The sequence below is a fragment of the Cottoperca gobio genome, chromosome 15 (assembly GCF_900634415.1).
Source record: "Cottoperca gobio chromosome 15, fCotGob3.1, whole genome shotgun sequence".
Taxonomy (NCBI): Eukaryota; Metazoa; Chordata; class Actinopteri; order Perciformes; family Bovichtidae; genus Cottoperca; species Cottoperca gobio.
Window position 1 is genome coordinate 491958 of NC_041369.1, and position 19144 is coordinate 511101.

Below are 19144 nucleotides of genomic sequence, written 5' to 3' on the forward strand. Positions count from 1 at the left end.
ACATTTGGAAATATGGCCACCAGGGGTAACACCATTTTACAACTAGGGTGGAAAGGGTCCAATTTTTGATGATGATGGTGCTAGAGGAATAATATTATAATTTAATTATTGTATCCCCCTGCGATCTTGAATGTGCTCAACAAATAGTTTGGACTGTACAAAGGACAAGGGAGAATGTAAATGGATCCAGGGGAATGGATGAAATAAGTAAAACATCTAAAAGGTAATTCTGTTCAAAGTGGGACCCGTGGCTGCTCCCCCGCCCCCAACAGGCCAGCCTTCTCTGGGTGCAGCCACCCACAAGTCCTCCTAAGTAAGGGAGGAGTAATACATTATTAAAAGATGAGTTAAAGTAAAAAGACATAGTGGGGGGAATAAAGGAATAATGATAATAATCAGACCTCTCATTGTTGTTGTGAATTGTGTGATCGTAATTGCCTCACTGTTTGTATGCTGTGTTGTGTTAATGTCTGTTTATTTGTTAGATACTTGAGGGACATGAACTGTTTGAGGGTTCATCTCTGGAATAATGGCAATCTGTCCAAAGGGAGAATTTGGTCTGATTGCTGTGCTAATTGAGAGAAGAGGAATCCTATCTCATGCTACTATTAATTACTGACTGCTAACAGCTGGAGGTGCTCACCTTGTCCATCCACCATCATGCGTAGTGTCCCCAGCAGTTTGAACTGAACTGGCGGCATGTCAGAGCGCAGCAGGGTCTTTATCCTCTCAGTCACGCCGTCCTCCAGCATCCGCACTTTGTTAGTGGCTGAAAAACACAGAGCATCCCTGTCATTTTAAATATCATTTCAATTATAAAATTAAAGACATCTTACACCTATACAAATATGTAAACCGTTTTGTTGATTTTATTTTCCACACATTTGCCCATCTGACTTGTATCAGTAGGTTTTTGAAGCAGACTCAGTGATTTGAACATGTATATGACTCAGTTTCAGTTAAACTTTTGAAGTAATTTCTTTGATGTTTGGTCTGTTACTTTTATCAGTACCAGGAATGGCCAGGTTTCTGAGCGCGCTCAGTCCAGCGTGTTGAACAGATACGTCTCCTTCGTCGACATGCTGCTCCAACAAAGTCAGGATATGAGGAACCACACCGAGGTCCAGCATCTTCACACAGTTACTGTCTGAAACAGACCAACAGCCCTTCTGTATTACATTACATATACCACTTCAAATCCCATAATGCAATATAATTATCATATTACAAGTAATATTGTATTATTTGAAAATTGGCAAACATTTCATCTAAACATTTGATTTTTAAAGTTAGACGATGATGATCTCAAAGACCACATGCAGGTTAAACTAAAGTTCCTCAAGCATAGCTTCCTTATACTGTGAGGAGGAATTGTTCCCAGATTTCTGCAGTGCGTTAAAATTAATTTGACACACATTGAAATAGAAATTTGCAAAAAATATTACTTCCAAAGGGTGTCTTGTTGGTGACTTTGAGGATAATTCCATTTGAAGATATTAAATCTTAAATATAAACAGTTGCATATTTACATCCAGCAGATCTGATGATCAATGATGATCTGATCAACATGATCAACATGATCATTCATTAGGAGTCTTTGTCTCGTCAGCTGCTGAATGTTTCACTATGTTCACCAGCTGGTCTCTAACTGTGTCTGTCAGCTGTTTGCTTTTGAGCAGGTCATGTACATAGATGGCATTGATGGCAGGTAATGTGTCTTCATGAACCTGTGGGTGATGTCACAGAGACCTGTGTTTTTTTCCAAAAAATATCTCACCGTTTCTGGCAAAGTTGGCGATGGCCAGGGCTCCAGACAGCTGCAGCTGGGTGTTGGAGCTCTGCAGCCAGGACAGAACGTCCTGATACACCAGACCTGATCCCTCACCAAAACACTTTTGCATGGACTCATCTGACACACACACACACACACACACACACACACACACACACACACACACACACACACACACACACACACACACACACACACACACACACACACACACACACACTTTTTAACAAGATCATTATAATGCTCACAAACAGCACATTATTTCTTTAAGTAGCGCTGACATTACCATCCCTGTTTAATAATATATCAAATCACTAATAAAACAACACTGATGCACCGGCGTCAGAGATTTCTGAGACATTATGGTCTATCTGTGTCACACTGCATCCTGAAGGGTCACACTATGAAATTTTAAAAAGGCAGGCAGGAGTCATAATACTGTTTGTTATGTCATGTCATGTTCTGTCTCTTTCTTTAGATGGCAGCTAATGACAACAGCATATATAATGCATACTATCTGAATGCAATGATAAAATCAGTGTCCCAGCTGAATATGCAAAGTAATTTACAAGCAAAACATCGTCTCATTACCTAGATTAGGTGAAAGAGGTAAAAGACAAATATGGAAGCAGATACGTACACTGAGACATTCACCTGCATCACTCACCTCCTAAAAGCAGAGACACAATGAGGTTGGAGGCGATCTTGATGCTGCAGAGGTCGTGGGGGTCAGAACCTCCCTGCAAACCCCGAATCATCTCTGATAAAGCCTCTGGTACTCCGGACTCTGCAAACTGCAGCTTCAGTGCATCTGGTGGTCCAGCACAATTTATCTGATTATTCTTAACAGCTCACTTTATCGTCCAATAAATGTACAACATCAATATAAAACAAAAGACAAAACCATGAAGTAGATGGCACTGAGCATCATTTCATGTTAGAGAATATGACATTATACAACATACAACCCTTGACTTACATAAGCAACGATGCTAAAGCTGCACTGGTGAAGATTTTTATTTGAAATTTGTCTCATCATACTGGGCCATACAACCATACTCTGATTGTACAATAAGTCTGACCACTGATTGATTGATTGATTGTTATTGCCCACAATAGCCTAACTTACACAAGCAGAGACATAAAAGGGTTGGCTACCTTGGTATAAACACAGGGAAAATATCTGCTGGCTCATGGTAAAGCCTGAATTTATTCACATACGAGGTTTAAAAACGGATCTTGGCAGAAATATGAAGTCCTTCCTGAAGCACCCTGCAGCTCTTACCGCTCTCACTCAGTGAGCCCAGTATTTCCAGGATGACATGTCGGCGTTCGCCATCAGGCGCCCGTTTCAGCTGAAATGTCAGCACATCTGCCACACCCAGCTCTGCCAGGGCATCCCTCGCAGAGTCTGCAAACATAGGGCTCTATAACTATAGGCTGTATGCAGGTGACTAAATATCCTGACAACCAGTTTTAGTGATCAAACATCTGAGATCTGGAAATGGTTATTATGGGTTTCATTTTAAACAGTGTTGGCCCTTCTTTTGGGACAAGCTTTGATTATTTGAAAATTTGATTAATTACTAACATAAATACAGTTACTAAATAATCACCCATGTCAGCCAGGTTACAGAGGGCCAGCAGGCAGACGTTGACCAGGGGGTCGTTTTCTGGATACTCCCTGATAATGGACACCAGTCTGGGGATGACACCACTCTGCACTAAATGGTTCTGTTGGTAGGCTGGCTCAAAGAGAGAGAGAGAGAGAGAGAGAGAGAGAGAGAGAGAGAGAGAGAGAGAGAGAGAGAGAGAGAGAGAAGAGAGAGCAGAGAGAGACAGAGAGAGAGAGAGAGAGAGAGAGAGAGAGAGAGAGAGAGAGATTTTTTTTGATTTTTCAAAAACACTTTATTTACATATTCTTAAAACAAACAGTTTACTCATAAAGTGTAACGAAAAATCATATTATCATATCAAAAAATATACATTTATAAATAACAACTCTATAAATATATAAAAATTATCCAATAAAAACCTGTGCAAAGTGTAAACATTCATTGTTCACACTGCAGATAATATTTTTAAAACACCAACGTTCTTTAAAAGTGTCGAGATCCCCGGTATGTTTGTGAAACCTAAAATCGAGCCAGAGTCTTGCCCTGATATTGCACAGCCACACTGTCTTGGCCTCCTGCCCCTCTCTGTTCTCTACTCTGTTTTTCCTGCTAATGTATATGGCCATTTTTGCCTCTCCCGAGAGGAAATTTAGGAGCTGCCACTTTTCTTTGTTGTCTTTTTTGTAGGCAGCTCCCATGATAAAAACACTCTCGGTAAAAACTACGTTAAAAAGACTAAAAACCAATGTTAAAAGAGAGAAAAACTCTGTGAGTCTCTTACACTCAGTAAAAACATGGAATACAGTCTCACGTAGGTTGCAGAAAGGGCATTTGTTAAAAACAGCGGGATTAATAACGGCGATAAAAGCGTTACAAGCGACGGCACCATGTAAAATCCTCCACTGGAGGTCGGCTGTCCGCTTTTTGAGGGGAGGTTTGTAAAAAGACCCCCACTGTGGGCTTGGTCCACTTCCTGAACCCAGTCTGTTGCTCCACACAGTGGAGGGTCTGCTGCACAGGCCTTTCTTGTGGATGCTTTTGACACAGTTCATATATAGAGTCTTTTTGTCGGCTCTGTGCAGCGTCAGTCCTGCCGGGTTAATGACCTTGAGCAGGGGACCGGTCAGTTCTCCCAGCCCTGGGCTCAGGTTGATCTCTGGAAAAGGGTCTGCTGGGTCTGGAGAAGCCTTCCCGTCACTGTAGTCTTTTATTATTCTCTTCTCCTTCCCCGATAGCCTCTGGCTCCACAGCTCCAGAATCCTCTCAGCCACTCGAACGGAGGTCAGACCCAGCAGCAAGCCCAGGGCTCGGGCATCACTCAGCGCCGGCCCCACTGCATCCACCAGTTGCTGCAGGCACAGGGTTCTGGACCTGCAGAGCGCCACCATCAGGCTGGGTGTGCTGCTGCTGCTGACGTCCAGCCTGGCTCTGTAAATTAAAGGCTCCTTCAACAACCAGTGCAGAGAGTCCGACATTGGACACCTTTTATGATTAAAAAGGGCCCAAGACTTAAAAACACCCTGATAAAATGGAGGCAGCCCATTTAACTTAAAAAAATTAGAATCAGTTAAAAACAGAGCAGCATCCAGCCCCAGGTTATTTACACGTCTGAGAATGCAGCTGGTCACATCTCTCCACACCAAATCAGCCGGGCCGGTAAGATATTTTTGTAAAAACTGAAGTCTAAAAGTGGCTGTTCGGCTGGCCAGGTGGACAAGGCCCTGTCCCCCCTCCTCTCTGGATAAAAACAGCACCCCCTGTGGCACCCAGTGTAGACCATCCCAAAAAAAATCTACCATTTCTTTCTGCAGTTTTGCTAAAAGGCCAGAGGGAGGGTCTACACAGGTCAGACGGTGCCACAATTGGGATGCTACAAGGTTGTTTAAAACCAAAACCCTACCTTTAAAAGACATCTGAGGGAGCAGCCACTTCCACTTGGAAAGCTTTCCCTGAATCTTTTCTGTGACGTTCTCCCAGTTCTTCTGGACAATAATTTCTTTTCCTACAAATACTCCGAGATATTTCAGGCCGTCAGTTCTCCAGGTGAGGCTCTGGGGAAGAACTGGGAGACCGCCACGCCACTCCCCGACAGCGAGGGCCTCACTTTTCTTCCAATTTACCTTCGCTGCCGATGTTACACTAAAACTATCTACTATGTCTGTTAAAATGTCCGCATCTCTCTGGCTTTTAATAAAAACAATAATATCATCTGCGTATGCGGATAAAACAAATCTGCTATTAAAACCAGGTAAAACCAGACCTTGTAGGCTGGAGCGTATTTTGCAGAGGAGAGGTTCCAGGGAGAGCGCATAGAGCATCCCCGACAGAGCACAGCCCTGCCGGACCCCTCTACACACTCTAAAAGGAGCACACAGAGTACCATTAAACTTCAGCACACTCTCAACTTCACTGTACAACACCTTGATCTTGCCTATGAAACCAGCGCTGAACCCAAACTTCTCCATTACTTTCCAGAGGAAGTTGTGTTCAACGCGGTCAAAAGCCTTTTCCTGGTCTAGAGAAATCAGACCAGTATCAAAGCCCAATGAGCTGGAGACCTCCAAAACATCTCGAATTAGGTAGACATTGTCTACCATGGACCTGCCGGGCACACAGTAGGTCTGGTCCCGGTGGATGACCTGCTCCATAGCCCCCCCCAGCCTGGTGGCCAGAGCTTTGGACAGAAGCTTGTAATCCACACACAGCAAAGACACAGGGCGCCAGTTTCCGATGTCCTGCAGGTTTCCTTTCTTGGGCAGGAGCGTTATCACGGCCCTGCGGCAGGACATCGGCATGGAACCAGAGGCCAGACTCTCGTTAAAAACATCTAAAAGATCTGTTGCTAAAATGTCCCAATATGCTTTAAAAAACTCAACAGTGAGGCCGTCGATGCCGGGAGCCCGCCGTCCTTGCATTTTTTGCAGAGCAGCCTGTAGCTCCCGTGTGGTCAACGGCCCCTCCAGCTGTGAGTTGGTTTGTTCTGCTACCTGAGGTAGTCCCCCTAAAAACCCCTCTAAAAACGTTTCCTCCCCCTCGTACTCACTCGAGTATAGGGAGGAATAAAAACTCACAGCCCGTGTTCTGATCTGGCTTGGTTCCGTTATCTCTTGCCCTGTGACTGAGAGCAGTGAGTGGATTACCCTCTTCTGTCCGTTCTTCTTCTCCAGGCCGAAGAAGAAACTGGATGGAGCATCCATTTCGGTGGCGTTTTGGAACCGGGACCGGACCAGTGCGCCCTGGACTTTAACGTCTAGCAGGTCGGCTAATGCCATTTTTTTTACTTTGAGGATTTCAATATATCCTCGATCTCCTGTGGACTCACTTATTTGTTCTAGTTCCACTATATCACCCTCCAGGTCTTTCATAGATCTGGTGATGTCATGTGTGACATTGAGGGTGTGCTGCTGACAAAGCATTTTAATTTCAGTCTTACCATGGTCCCACCACTGCCTAAGACTGTTAAAATCACTCTTCCTTTGCCTAAAAACACTCCAGAAATAAATAAAAGCTTCTCTAAAATTTTTATCAAATGTTAAAACTGAGTTAAAGTGCCAGTATGCGCTTCTTGGCAACACATTTCTTATAAAAACATTACATAAAAGCAAAGAGTGATCGGTAAAACCAACAGGTATAATATTACACATTTTAAAAATGTTAAAATGATGTTTAAAACAATAAATACGATCTAACCTGGCAGAGGAAATCCTATTCCCTCTGCAGTGGGACCATGTGTATTGTTTAGCCTCTGCGTTCATCCTCCTCCATACATCCACCAGACCATGAGAGCGGACCAGCTGCCTCAGAACATGCTGGGACGCTGGATGCGGCTCTGCGTGGTTCCGATCTAAAAAAGCATTTTCTGTGCAGTTAAAATCCCCCCCCAAGAATAAAAAATCCTCCGAGGCACAGCTATTTAAAACATCATTAATTTTTTGTAAAAACAACTTCCTCTCTGCACCGATTGTTGGGGCATACACATTTATAAAAACAGCATTAAAAAGGTCAAACCGGGCTTTTACTAAAAGCAACCTCCCCTCGATAAAATGCTCGACCTCCAGTGAGACTGGAGTAAAAGATTTGGAGAAGAGGAAGCCCACTCCTCCACTAAGAGATGTGTTGTGGCTTAAAATGACTTCCCCTTCCCACTCCCTCCTCCAGTCTATCTCGTTAGAGCCGTCGCTGTGCGTCTCCTGTAAAAAAAGGACATCAATGTGTTTTAATTTTGCAGTTTCATAAATTTGTGTCCTTTTTTTAAAAACTCTGGCTCCGTTCACATTTAAAACACCCACTTTAAAAGTATCCATGGCTGACATGTTAAAATAAGAAAAAATAAAAACAAATAAATTAATTAAGACCCCCATCATCACTGTTTATTTGTTTTTTTACTTTAAGCACCAGTTTTTTTAATCTATAAACCTCCTGCTCAATGAGGCCAGACTCTTTTTGGCTCATATGGAATCTGCTTGAGCTAATAAAAACGAGTAAATCCGGAAAATAATCCTCCACTTTTACTCCGTGTTGGTTTTTTGTGTGTTGGAGGAAAACTTTCAACATTTCAACTGAGTACATTTTTGTTTTCTGGCTGTTGGTCAGAGTAAAACCAGGGATGTCGCTGCTGTCTGACACACACTCCTCTTCACTAGCACTGTCTTCTGCCTGTCCCTGCTTCCTGCCTGTCTGTCCTTCCTCCCCGACTTTACTATTCTTGGCATCACTGGATGCACTCTGACTTTTCTTTTTCCGTTTTGTGGCAGGTTTTGTTTTTTTAACCTCTTCCTCCATCTCTGCCTCTTCTACCTGCTCACTCCACGGAACCTGTATTTTTCCTGTCCTCTCTCCTTCTACACCACCCATTTCCTCAACTACATCGCCCGCTTCCTTTTCCTCTTCTGTCCTTACCTCACTCACCTCCTCTGCCTCACTTGCCTCCTTTACCTCTCCTACTCCTACTACACTCACCTCCTCTGCATCCCCCCCCTCTTTTGCTACATCACTTACCTCCTTTAAATCTTCTACTCTCATCTCACCAACCTCCTCTGTACCACCTACCTCTTCCCCACCACCCATCTCTTCTACAGCACCTATCTCCTCTACCTCTTCTCCTCCCATACCACCTGACACCCCCTGCACTTCCTCTCCCTGTTTTTTTTGTTTTTTTTCCCCATTTTTTTCCACCACACCAAGTGAATTAACACCACCTATCCCGTGTACAAAGCTGGACACAGCAGCTGCGCGTCCTGGCGCGGCGCGTGGAGCGGCCACCGGCCGCCCCAGCGGAGAGCCCTCCTCCGAAGCCGCGGCTTCTCCCGGCGAAGAGCCCCCCGCCGGGGGAGCGGCAGCCGCTCCTCCAGGATCAGGCGGAGCTGGACCCCCGCGCTTCGGACAGGCTCTCGCGGTGTGTCCCTCCTCCCCGCAACCAAAACATTTCATGACCGATGAAGTTGCAAATAACACGTATTCATAATCATCTACTTTAACGTGGAAGCGGAGGTTGAGCTCCGCATCTCGGTTATTCAGTATCATATAGAGCTGTCTTCGGTGAGACACTACGTGCTTCAGCAACTGAGACTTACATCCAGACAGAATCTTTTTTACCGGGGAAACAACTTTCCCGTGTCTGGATAGTTCTCTGCTGAGAAACTCATCGGTTATGAACGGAGGGACATTAGATATTACCACTTTGGTTGCGGGCAGAGTGAGTGGCATCACCTGCACAAACACTCCGCTCACCGTAATACCTGTCTCGATGACGCGGTGCACCCGCTCCACCTGGTCCAGGAAGATGACAACAGCCCCGTTCATCCGCGCCAGAGACTTCACACTGCCATGTCCGACCTTGTCTCCCACAGCTAACCCGATCTCTTCAACGCTACACGGGAAGCCGGCTGATATTTTGATCCCGTGCTTCCTCGTTAGCTTGGTATAGTCTCCATTTGCCATGACGTCAGACGCCGGCCGGCAGGACACCGGCAGGAGAAAAACACCCAAGAGCACCCCGACTATCCACCCAAACGCACCAAAAAGTAAACTAAATCAAACTGTCACCAATGAACTAAGTTAAATCAAAACCCATTATTAAATAAAGTAAGAAAAAGAAAGTATCGAATTAGCACCTGCTCAGCGTCTCACTCACACAACCAAACTCCCAGCATGCACCGAGAGAGAGAGAGAGAGAGAGAGACAGAGACAGAGACAGAGAGACAGACAGAGAGAGAGAGACAGACAGAGAGAGACAGAGAGAGAGAGACAGAGAGACAGAGAGAGAGAGACATAGAGACAGAGACAGAGACAGAGAGACAGAGAGACAGAGAGAGACGGAGACAGAGACAGAGAGAGAGAGAGAGAGAGAGAGAGAGAGACAGAGAGAGAGAGAGAGACAGACAGAGAGAGAGAGACAGACAGAGACAGAGAGAGAGAGACAGAGAGAGAGAGACAGAGACAGAGACAGAGACAGAGAGACAGAGACAGAGACAGAGAGACAGAGACAGAGAGACAGAGACAGAGAGACAGAGACAGAGAGGGAGACAGAGTGAGAGAGACAGAGACAGAGAGAGAGAGAGAGAGAGAGAGAGACAGAGACAGAGACAGAGAGGGAGACAGAGTGAGAGAGACAGAGAGAGAGAGAGTGGAAGTGATCATGGTTAAAGTGACATATATGACACACTGTTTCATTACTTAGCTTTTCATTTCATTGTCTCAAAGGTTTGCTGTAATTATAATCACGTAACTGATGTGGAAATGATAACTGTATACAAATAATCAAATTTAATTGAGTCTTAATTAAAGATCATTTCACATTTGGGAATCATAAGCCTATTTAAACCTGAAGAGTGACTTTCAGTCTGTCTCTGTAAGCTTCAAAAGAACACAGTCTCTGCCTCATAAGCACACTGTTCATCATCGGGAGACCAGCTGACTGAGCCAGCAGTGTCACACCAACTCACAGTTGTCAAAGCAGATGCGTCCGATGGCCCTGCCAGTGTTCAGCAGCATCTCCTGGTTATTGCTGTTCAGATGGGGAACCAGCACCTTCACCAGTCCTGCCTCAATGCACGTCTCCCTGACTGCAGCTACAACACACAAGGAACATATTCAACCTCTTGAAATGCCCCCTTAGAGAAAAATGCAAGTTCCTCGAATCTCTGTTGTATGTGAGATCACACCCAGCTGGGATGAAGCATGCTACTAGTGCTATGCTGGATGCTCATTCAATTCAACTGTATTGTTTATCTTTTGACATACATACATTTAACATTTCTCTGTAGTTCGGCCTCAGTGTGAATTAGTCCCAGTGTAAACAATAGCACCATTGTGGAAAAGTTGGATGAGCATGGGTGAGATGACCTCAGAAAAAAGGAACTTTTTCACAATTTCTTCCTCAGTTGTGAATATTCTTGCCCATTCCACCGCTCTGTCCCTCCTTGATTTTCCTGCCTCCCCAGTCACCTGACTCAGATTGTGTAGTTTGTATCCGCTCTATCTTTCCAGTGTTAGTGTCTGCCTGCCTGCTCTTATTTGGAGAAGTTTGCCTGTTCTGAATGATTACCTGGTTTTGACCCTGTCTTGATTCAAGTAACCATGAACTTTGATCTCAACCTGTCACTCTGTGAGTTGTGCTTCTGGGTTCAGGCCTGCTGTTTCTCCGAGCCATACAATTCCATGACAACTTTTTGAACTACATCTGAAGACGAAGATCATGTGAAATCATCGAAGGTTCCAGACCAGCTACTAAATTGACCTTTTTTCAACCACATTGGGGCAGTAAGGAGCTATGGATATAGGTCAAAGACCGAATGGCTGCTGAACACATACACTATCACACTGGTGTAGTAGTAATCTAAAAATGTAAAAATAATAATTTTTCCGCTGTGTTTTATTTGCAGCTGAAACATCACAAATGGTATTTTGTTTTATGTTATCCAAGACAACGTGATAACTGTAGCAGTATCCTACCTTCTCTGGCCATCTCTGCCACCACCAGAGCCACCTGGCAGCTCAGGGGGCTTCTGCTCCGTAAGGCCTGAGCCAGTGAGGGTAGAATCCCACTTGTGGCAATCTCAACTGCAGCATCCTTCTCTGTGGACACACACATTCATTTGTTCAAAATGAAAATGATGACAGGATGTCCAATCTCAGCACATATTGAAATATGCAAAGTTAGCTTTGATTACACAGTAAAGCCCAGATGTGATTTCAAGTCCAAATGTATCTGACTCAGACTTTGACTTTGAAGTGGTTGCATTACAATTATATTAATTTCACCCAATATACTGTATGTGACAGTCTAACAGGAACATTGTGACACCCTTACACCTAATATTCAATTGTACACACAATCCAGGCTAATGTGAAGCACCTTTCAGACATGCACCTTGTAAAGTGTGATGATAGTTTTACAATTTGGTCACATGCCTGAAGCGCTGGGGTACTTTGCGAAATCATTGTGACGAGCAGACCTGCAACATTTCTATAAGGCTATACCAGTACAAGGTTAAAGCATGTGAACAGAGAGCAATTAAGTGAGTGTCACATTTTGTCGTTTTGAGCTCTGCTTGGGTGCCAACAGACTGTATATTCTACATTGAAAATTAAGACATGGATACGATCTTATTAACGAAACAACAGGGTAGATCAGACAAGTGAGAAGCAGGGGTGAGTGTCCATTACACTTTTGATGGTTATTAATTAAGCCACCTATATAGTCATTTAACTGTTCGCTGTTTTCCAAAAGCACTGTAGTTCAATGTAACGGTCCTATGATTTGTATACAGTTAGCTGGGCTCCCCTGAAAGAGACATGAGCTCCCCAGAGAGATTTAGGTGGAGCTCTAAAATATCGTCCACTATTTTGTTTGTGTGAATTTATATTTTCCCCCTATATTTAGGCTCGTGAAATAAATAATAAGCAAATATTAAAGCATAATTTCCAATCATTTGTGTTTAATAAACAGAATGCTGTCTACTCAACGCACCATTGCCTGTCCAATGCGCTTTTATATTGTTTTATATAAAAAACATTTATATTGTTTATCAGCGGAGAGCAGTTAAAAAAAACATTGTTATAGTGAATTATTTTAGTTTCTTTGTTGTCCCATTCTAAATATTCTCTGTATCAATTGATATGTATTGATAGTATATTTTGCATGTAGGTGGACGCATTCAAGTAGGTATGTGTACCTAGTACCCTCCCACCAACACACATAATAGAACTGCAGAGACTAAAATGTATCTGAATAGTTTGCAACCTGGTCTTATAGGGCATGGGTTAGCACCGTGACATCTCCAGGAGACTCATGGATCTCTGTGTGTGTGTGTGTGTGTGTGTTTGTGTTACATGACTTACTCTTTTCCAAAAGAGCAGCCAGCAATGTGTCCAAATGAGGCTTGAGCTCCTCCTCAATCAGCTCTGTACTCACGCTGATAGCCTTTAGTGCCACGTTCAGAGAGTCTGCAACACACACACACACACACACACACAACAACAAATGAGAATTAAGAATATACCAGTCTTCTTTATGCCACCTTAAAAAAATTGTACATGAACATTCGATCGTAGTTAAATGTATCAAAGAGTAAATCAAAGAAGGAGGAAGCACATGGGGAGCAGTACATGTCGTTAGCATAAGAGCTATGTCTTCACCAATGCTCTGCCAGACATGCCTTATGTTCAACTTCTTGAAAGTTTAAATTATTCCTAAATAATCAGAGTGTAATGAAACCACAGGGCCTAACCATTAATACTCTTAATATATAGGCTACTGTGAACTCTTCTTGACCTAAACTCAACATTCAGGTTTGATGGGACAGTGGTTCTGCCCATAACTCATAATAATGGTCCAGTACTGCTAGATCACTTTTTAAAATTATTAACTGGTTGTGCTGCTAGCTGAAATCCTTTATTCAAAACCATTAAAACTACAGACTACATTTAAAGGTACAATGTGTAATACATGGCCACCTGCTCCAAAGGAATAGAGGGCAGCATTTCACCTCTACTACTGTATCCATACAATCTAAATTTACAGTCATCAGTTATTATACAAAGCCTACTACTAACTAACAGCAGCGCAAGAATAGGCAAAATTCAACCAAACTGCTGTAACTCTGAGTCAAAATAACTCCACTAAACGGGGGCTGCATACGCTTTGGTAGTTTGTTTACTGGACTAAAGCCAAAGTGGCAGTAACGAGAAAACAACCCGCACCCCCGGTCACAGCGGGCTGGGGAAGCTCTGGGTCTTACCTGTGCGGGGAGACAAGGCCATCCCCGGGATCAGACCGAAGCTGGGTTTGCACCGCAGCCTGAATTTTTTTAGTTGACTGCTAACTGAAGGTCCGTCCCTGGAGCTGCAGCCCGCTCTCTTCCTCCCGACAGCAATAGCATGAAATTAGTTGTTTTCTCGTTTCACAGTTCCTAAAGTATGTACTGTATGTCCACACAAATATGTAGGATCTGTACGAGGCCAATCAAGGCATTTTCAACAGATTTTAATAGGCTTTACAAAGCTTGATATATTTCCAATCTGTCAACACCACCATATTGTGCTTCATTAAAATACTGGAGCATTGTTTGTTGGTGCTGGAGATTAAGATAGGCTGCCTAAATCCTGTTCAAACTATTTCTCCATGACAGATCCACATTGAAACGTATCTAATATCTCCATGGATAATATGTATACATAACACTATAGGACATGAACACCATATGTGAGGAAAGCTGTGATGCAGGTGCACAAAAAGTAGATTGACATAAACCATTTTAATGTATGCACACTATAGGTAACTGTGTGCTGGAACAAATAAAAATATATGAAATGCTGATTGAACCCTTTGCATTTTTATGAGCCCATGCTCTTTCCACTAGCGTCACTTCCAGGACAAATGTTACATTATTAGCCCCACTAGTGGCCTCTACACTTTGAATCAACATTTTTCCAACAGTCACAGTTTATGTCGGCATGTACACTGGACTTTCATCAGGTGTTTGCCTCTGCCACAGTTATCTTTAAATTAACAGTGTCCACAATCTTAAACCAACCTTAGCCAATTGTTTTAGTTGCTTTACCACACCATTTACCACCATTTATTTGCCTAAAACTAGGATCTTTCTCTAACATTCCCCATAGTCTAGTTTCCATGAGCAGGAATAGATAGCAAGAATATTGTTGTCAATGAACTTAGAATGTATGTACATGTATGTTTGCATCCAATGTGGTCGTTCTTGTTTGGTGGTAGGGTTGAATAAACGGACCACAGCTACTTTAGTCCCATTAGGGCAATTTAACCTGAGACATCTACAGTATTTCTTCCTAGATATCTCAGGTTAAATGGCATGGAATAAAGCTCAGGCACAAGAGCTACTTAAACAATGCACATACAAAACAATTCATGACACACACACGCACGCACACGCACACACACACAGTAATCACTAAAGCTAATCCCTTGTAAGTCGAATGAAAATAGCCTGAGTGGAGGGGGCTGATACACAGCCTGCTACGTCAAGATCTAACCCCCATGTCCTTCTGTGTGTGTGTGTGTGTGTGTGTGTGTGTGTGTGTGTGTGTGTGTGTGTGTGTGTGTGCTGTCATGTGTGTTTAACAAGAGAGCAGGTAAGCAATTTACTAATCAGTCCCGCAGCACGGGGTGGACACAATATCAGGAGCACAATCTAATACAAAACAACAGTCCAGCAATACATTCCATCACTGTGAAATGTGTTGTGTTAAGACTGTGCCAGAGAGCTGTTGATCCAGCTCTAAGATCAGTCTGTATAGCTGTAGGTTTATGATGCTGCCTATGGGGTTGGTGCCTCTGATCAGCAGTTTGCAAGACAAATAGAGTCAGCAGTAGCTTCAGATGAGGCTGGGTTGTTGGGTGGTCGTGTGTCTTCAGCTTGTGATGCATGACAGCCACTGAATAGTTTCTGTCCCTCTGATCTTGAGCTAAACACTGCACTCTTACTGCCCAGTGAGACAACAGCTTGGTGATTCTGGGATTGTCTGACTGCGAACAACTGCACACCTTGCATCAAAAAAGCTACAATTTCATGCAATACAAAACAGAGAGACAAGCTCATGCTTTACTATTTGAAAACCTTTTTCAGACATTGTGTGCTCTGTTTGATTTGTCCCTTCCCAGATAGCAAAAGTTGCTAATTCAACATTTAGTTTGTCTCATGAAGGTTGTGTTTTGGGTAGGTTAAAAAATTTACTTTAAATCAACATTTTTACTGCAGGAACAGTTTATATGTTGAAACATTAAATCAAGGTTTGTAGAAGACTGAACTGCTGACATTTAATCAATGTTGTTTCAATGTGAATCGAGTGGAGTTAAATAGAAAGTTGGGGAAAGTATAATTTTCCTGTGAAAATGCTACATTCAACTGCTCAAAGTACAATTTCTCATCATCTCTCACCAGACAGTGGAGATATGGTATGTTATATTATCTTGACTAAGGACAATGCCAGGCTAACCCATAGCTGCATTATTGCACTGGCAAATAGTTCCATTGATTATGATCTGGGATGGTGGGGAGAAAGAAAACAATATAGGCTAGTTTGCTCAGTAAAGGAAAATAAAATTAAAATAAATGCATGTAACATTATCTTGTTCTCATTCCAGTTTGTCTAATGTTTTAAATAGTTAGCTTACCTAACTGTTGTAATGTGATGCTACAAAATGATACCAGCTACCATTAGGCTAATGTTATCCATTTGGTAAATACCAGGCTTTCACTTACACTATAGATACACTACAGTTTACCACAACCTCTTTTATGCTGAGCAATTTGTTGAAAAAATATATGTTTGATAGGTTAGCAGCAAAATAAAAAAAACGTAAAACTTAAACTAAAATGTATTGCAGTTAGCTTTGTTGGTTGTGCTAGTAAAGTTTGATACATTCATTGTTATACTTTTATACATGTATGTACATACATCTTGATGATTGTCTATCAAAAGAACATCAATGATTTATCAGGGTATTTTGACTTCAATTCCTTTAGAGAAACAGAAAGAATCTTTAAAGATCGGAAAAATCATCCTTTCAGTTAAAGGAAAACTTCCTGTAGGTTTCCTTTAAGTATCCTTTTAAGAGTCCTATATACTATAACGTACACCTGGCTTAGCTAACACTGGAGAAAGCAAAACAAAATTAAAGAAGAAAAATAAATATTTCAAGAAATTGTATTTTGGAAAGCTGCTTATCTGTCAGCAATGCATTTTATTTTGTATGATAAGAATTGAATGACTGGCCAGCCCCACACCGTTGGGCTCCCGCAACCTGCAAGTGATGTATTATTGTCATACCTGGTCCCCTTTTTTCATCTACTGACTGGCTGCATGCAGGATATACTCGGGAAAAGCAGTAGCCTCCCAGAGTCTCCCATTGAGTCAAAGCTCTGTAGTAACATCTCAGGCCGTTGTTGTTGGTCATTTTGAATGGGTTTGTATTACACTGCAAGTTATTTTGTTCACAAGCACATATTGTACATTACAATTAAATCAAATACAACAACTGCAATCTAAGTGCAGTACTTATTGCACAGATGTTACTTTCTGCCCAACTCAACCAACCACCCTCTCTACCCAATCTGCCAAGGTTGGACTTCCACAGTGATCTACAGAAAACTGTCTTCCACCCCTACAGACAGTCCACCGTCAGCTTCAGGTGGAGAAGAGGACTTGAAGGAAACAGTAATGAAAGACTTTACCACAATAAACTATGGATCGCATGGATTTATATTTGTGTTTGTTTAAACATTGAGAAATGATTTACTCTTTTGAATAAACACTACCCTGGCCTTAACAGAAATAAAGAACAATATATATATATAATATAAGTCATATGTTCTTGTTCCATGTACTGTCTGTCTGTCTGTCTGTCTGTCTGTCTGTCTGTCTCTCTCTGTCTATCTATCTCTATCTCTCCATCTCTCTCTCTATCTATCTATCTCTCTCTATCTATATATCTCTCTCTCTCTCTGTCTATCTATCTATATCTCTCCATCTCTCTCTCTCTCTATCTATCTATATCTCTCTCTCTCTCTCTGTCTATCTATCTATATCTATCTATCTCTCTGTCCATCTATCTCTCTCTCTCCATCTATATATCTCTCTCTCTATCTATATATCTCTCTCTCTCTGTCTATCTATCTATCTCTCCATCTCTCTCTCTATCTATCTCTCTGTCCATCTATCTCTCTCTCTCTATCTACCTATCTCTCTGTATATCTCTCTGTCTATCTATCTATCTCGCTCTCTCTCTATCTATCTCGCTCTCTCTCTCTCTCTCCATCTCTCTGTCTATCTCTCTCTCTCTCTCTATCGCTCTAGCTATCTCTCTCTCTTTCTCTCTCTCTCTATTGCTTAAATGCCCTCATACACAAATGCACACACACATTCTCATTCCTTGGTGTGTGATGCTAAAACCACATAACCACAGTTGATATTATATGGCTCATATACTCATATGAAAACATGCAGACACACACACACACTAGGGATGTTAAATATGTAGCTACTCACCAATGTCTGTCATGGCTGCTGGTCGGCAGGCTCTCTGCTGGCTGGCTCACTGCCTCTTAGCACTGTGTGTGTGTGTGTGTGTGTGTGTGTGCGTGCGTGTGCGTGTGTGGCTAGCAGAGGAGCTACACTCCCTTCTTAAGGTCAGGTGCACCCCAACTCTGTCTCTCACTCTGTCTGTTTCTCTCTATGCCTCGCTCTCGCAATCCCATTATCCGACACTCTCTATCTCTACACCCCCCCTCCCCCTGCACACACTGCGCTTGCGTTCCCTCTCTCCGCTCATTTGCTCTCTGTTTCCACCTTGCTCTCTCTCTCTCGCTCTCTGCTCATTTGCTGTTTCTGAAATCACAAATCTCAGCTAGCCTACCGGTAAACTTTATTGTTCGGACACCAGTATGTTAAATCATCTCTTGAGTGTTAATCAACAAATAATAACAAAAATGTTATCTTTAATAATACTGCATATATAAAATATTATAAGAAACGAGCCCCTTTACAGAAAGATTTAATGAAATAATGTTAAGCTATATAGACAATGTCTGATGATAACAATACAAAATAACTTTAATGACACATTTATTCATACGACCATATTACACCGTTACTGTCGGTTCTCTGACCGTATTGCCAAACCCAAACGTTCTGTGACCAAGGCACACCAAAGACCAAGCCGAAATCTCAAGGCACACCTGTGTTCATATCCGGGCAAAATCCCCTCTGTAACACATAGTATCACTGTTATCACTCTGTGAACATTTATTTAGCCTTCTAAGCTTGTAGCCTCCTTCACACAAGCAGAGAGCCTTTGACTGTCACACTCTAATATTTCCCACCATGCGCAAATGGCTAAAACCTTTTTTTTTTATTATTGTTTTATTAATATTTAGGCCAAAGCATATAATACCTATTGTTTCTATATTGTGAAATAAGTGTGTAGGACAAAGTACTGATAAAGTACAGTGCTTCCATGCGCTGCCATCCCCCACCCCTCCTCCTCAAATTCAAGACGGTTTTTTAATTTTATTTTTTATATTCACAACTCACTTTTCACATTGAACAGGTGCTCTTTTATTAAATAAACTAAACACGTATGTCATTTATCTCATGTATGTGCACATTTCAGTTGCTTTGCGTATTTACATTCTCTCCTCTGCTCTGCTTCGCGAAGGGCGGAGCTCCGCTACCGACCCACATGCGCGCAAGCGCACAC

At 42.5% G+C, this 19144-nt stretch overlaps 1 protein-coding gene across 1 annotated transcript; it reads right to left on the reverse strand.

Annotated features, from left to right (window-relative positions):
* Positions 1–608: 608 nt before the first annotated feature.
* Positions 609–18165, reverse strand: LOC115020209 (rap1 GTPase-GDP dissociation stimulator 1). The gene is made up of 10 exons (XM_029450166.1): positions 17935–18165; positions 12751–12855; positions 11362–11484; positions 10353–10478; positions 3409–3537; positions 3078–3203; positions 2460–2603; positions 1778–1909; positions 1013–1147; positions 609–769 (listed from the first exon to the last, which is right to left on the reverse strand). Exons 1-10 carry the CDS (start codon positions 17945–17947, stop codon positions 609–611), a joined length of 1194 nt encoding a protein of 397 aa, XP_029306026.1. The 5' UTR covers positions 17948–18165.
* Between the last annotated feature and the right edge of the window lie 979 nt (positions 18166–19144).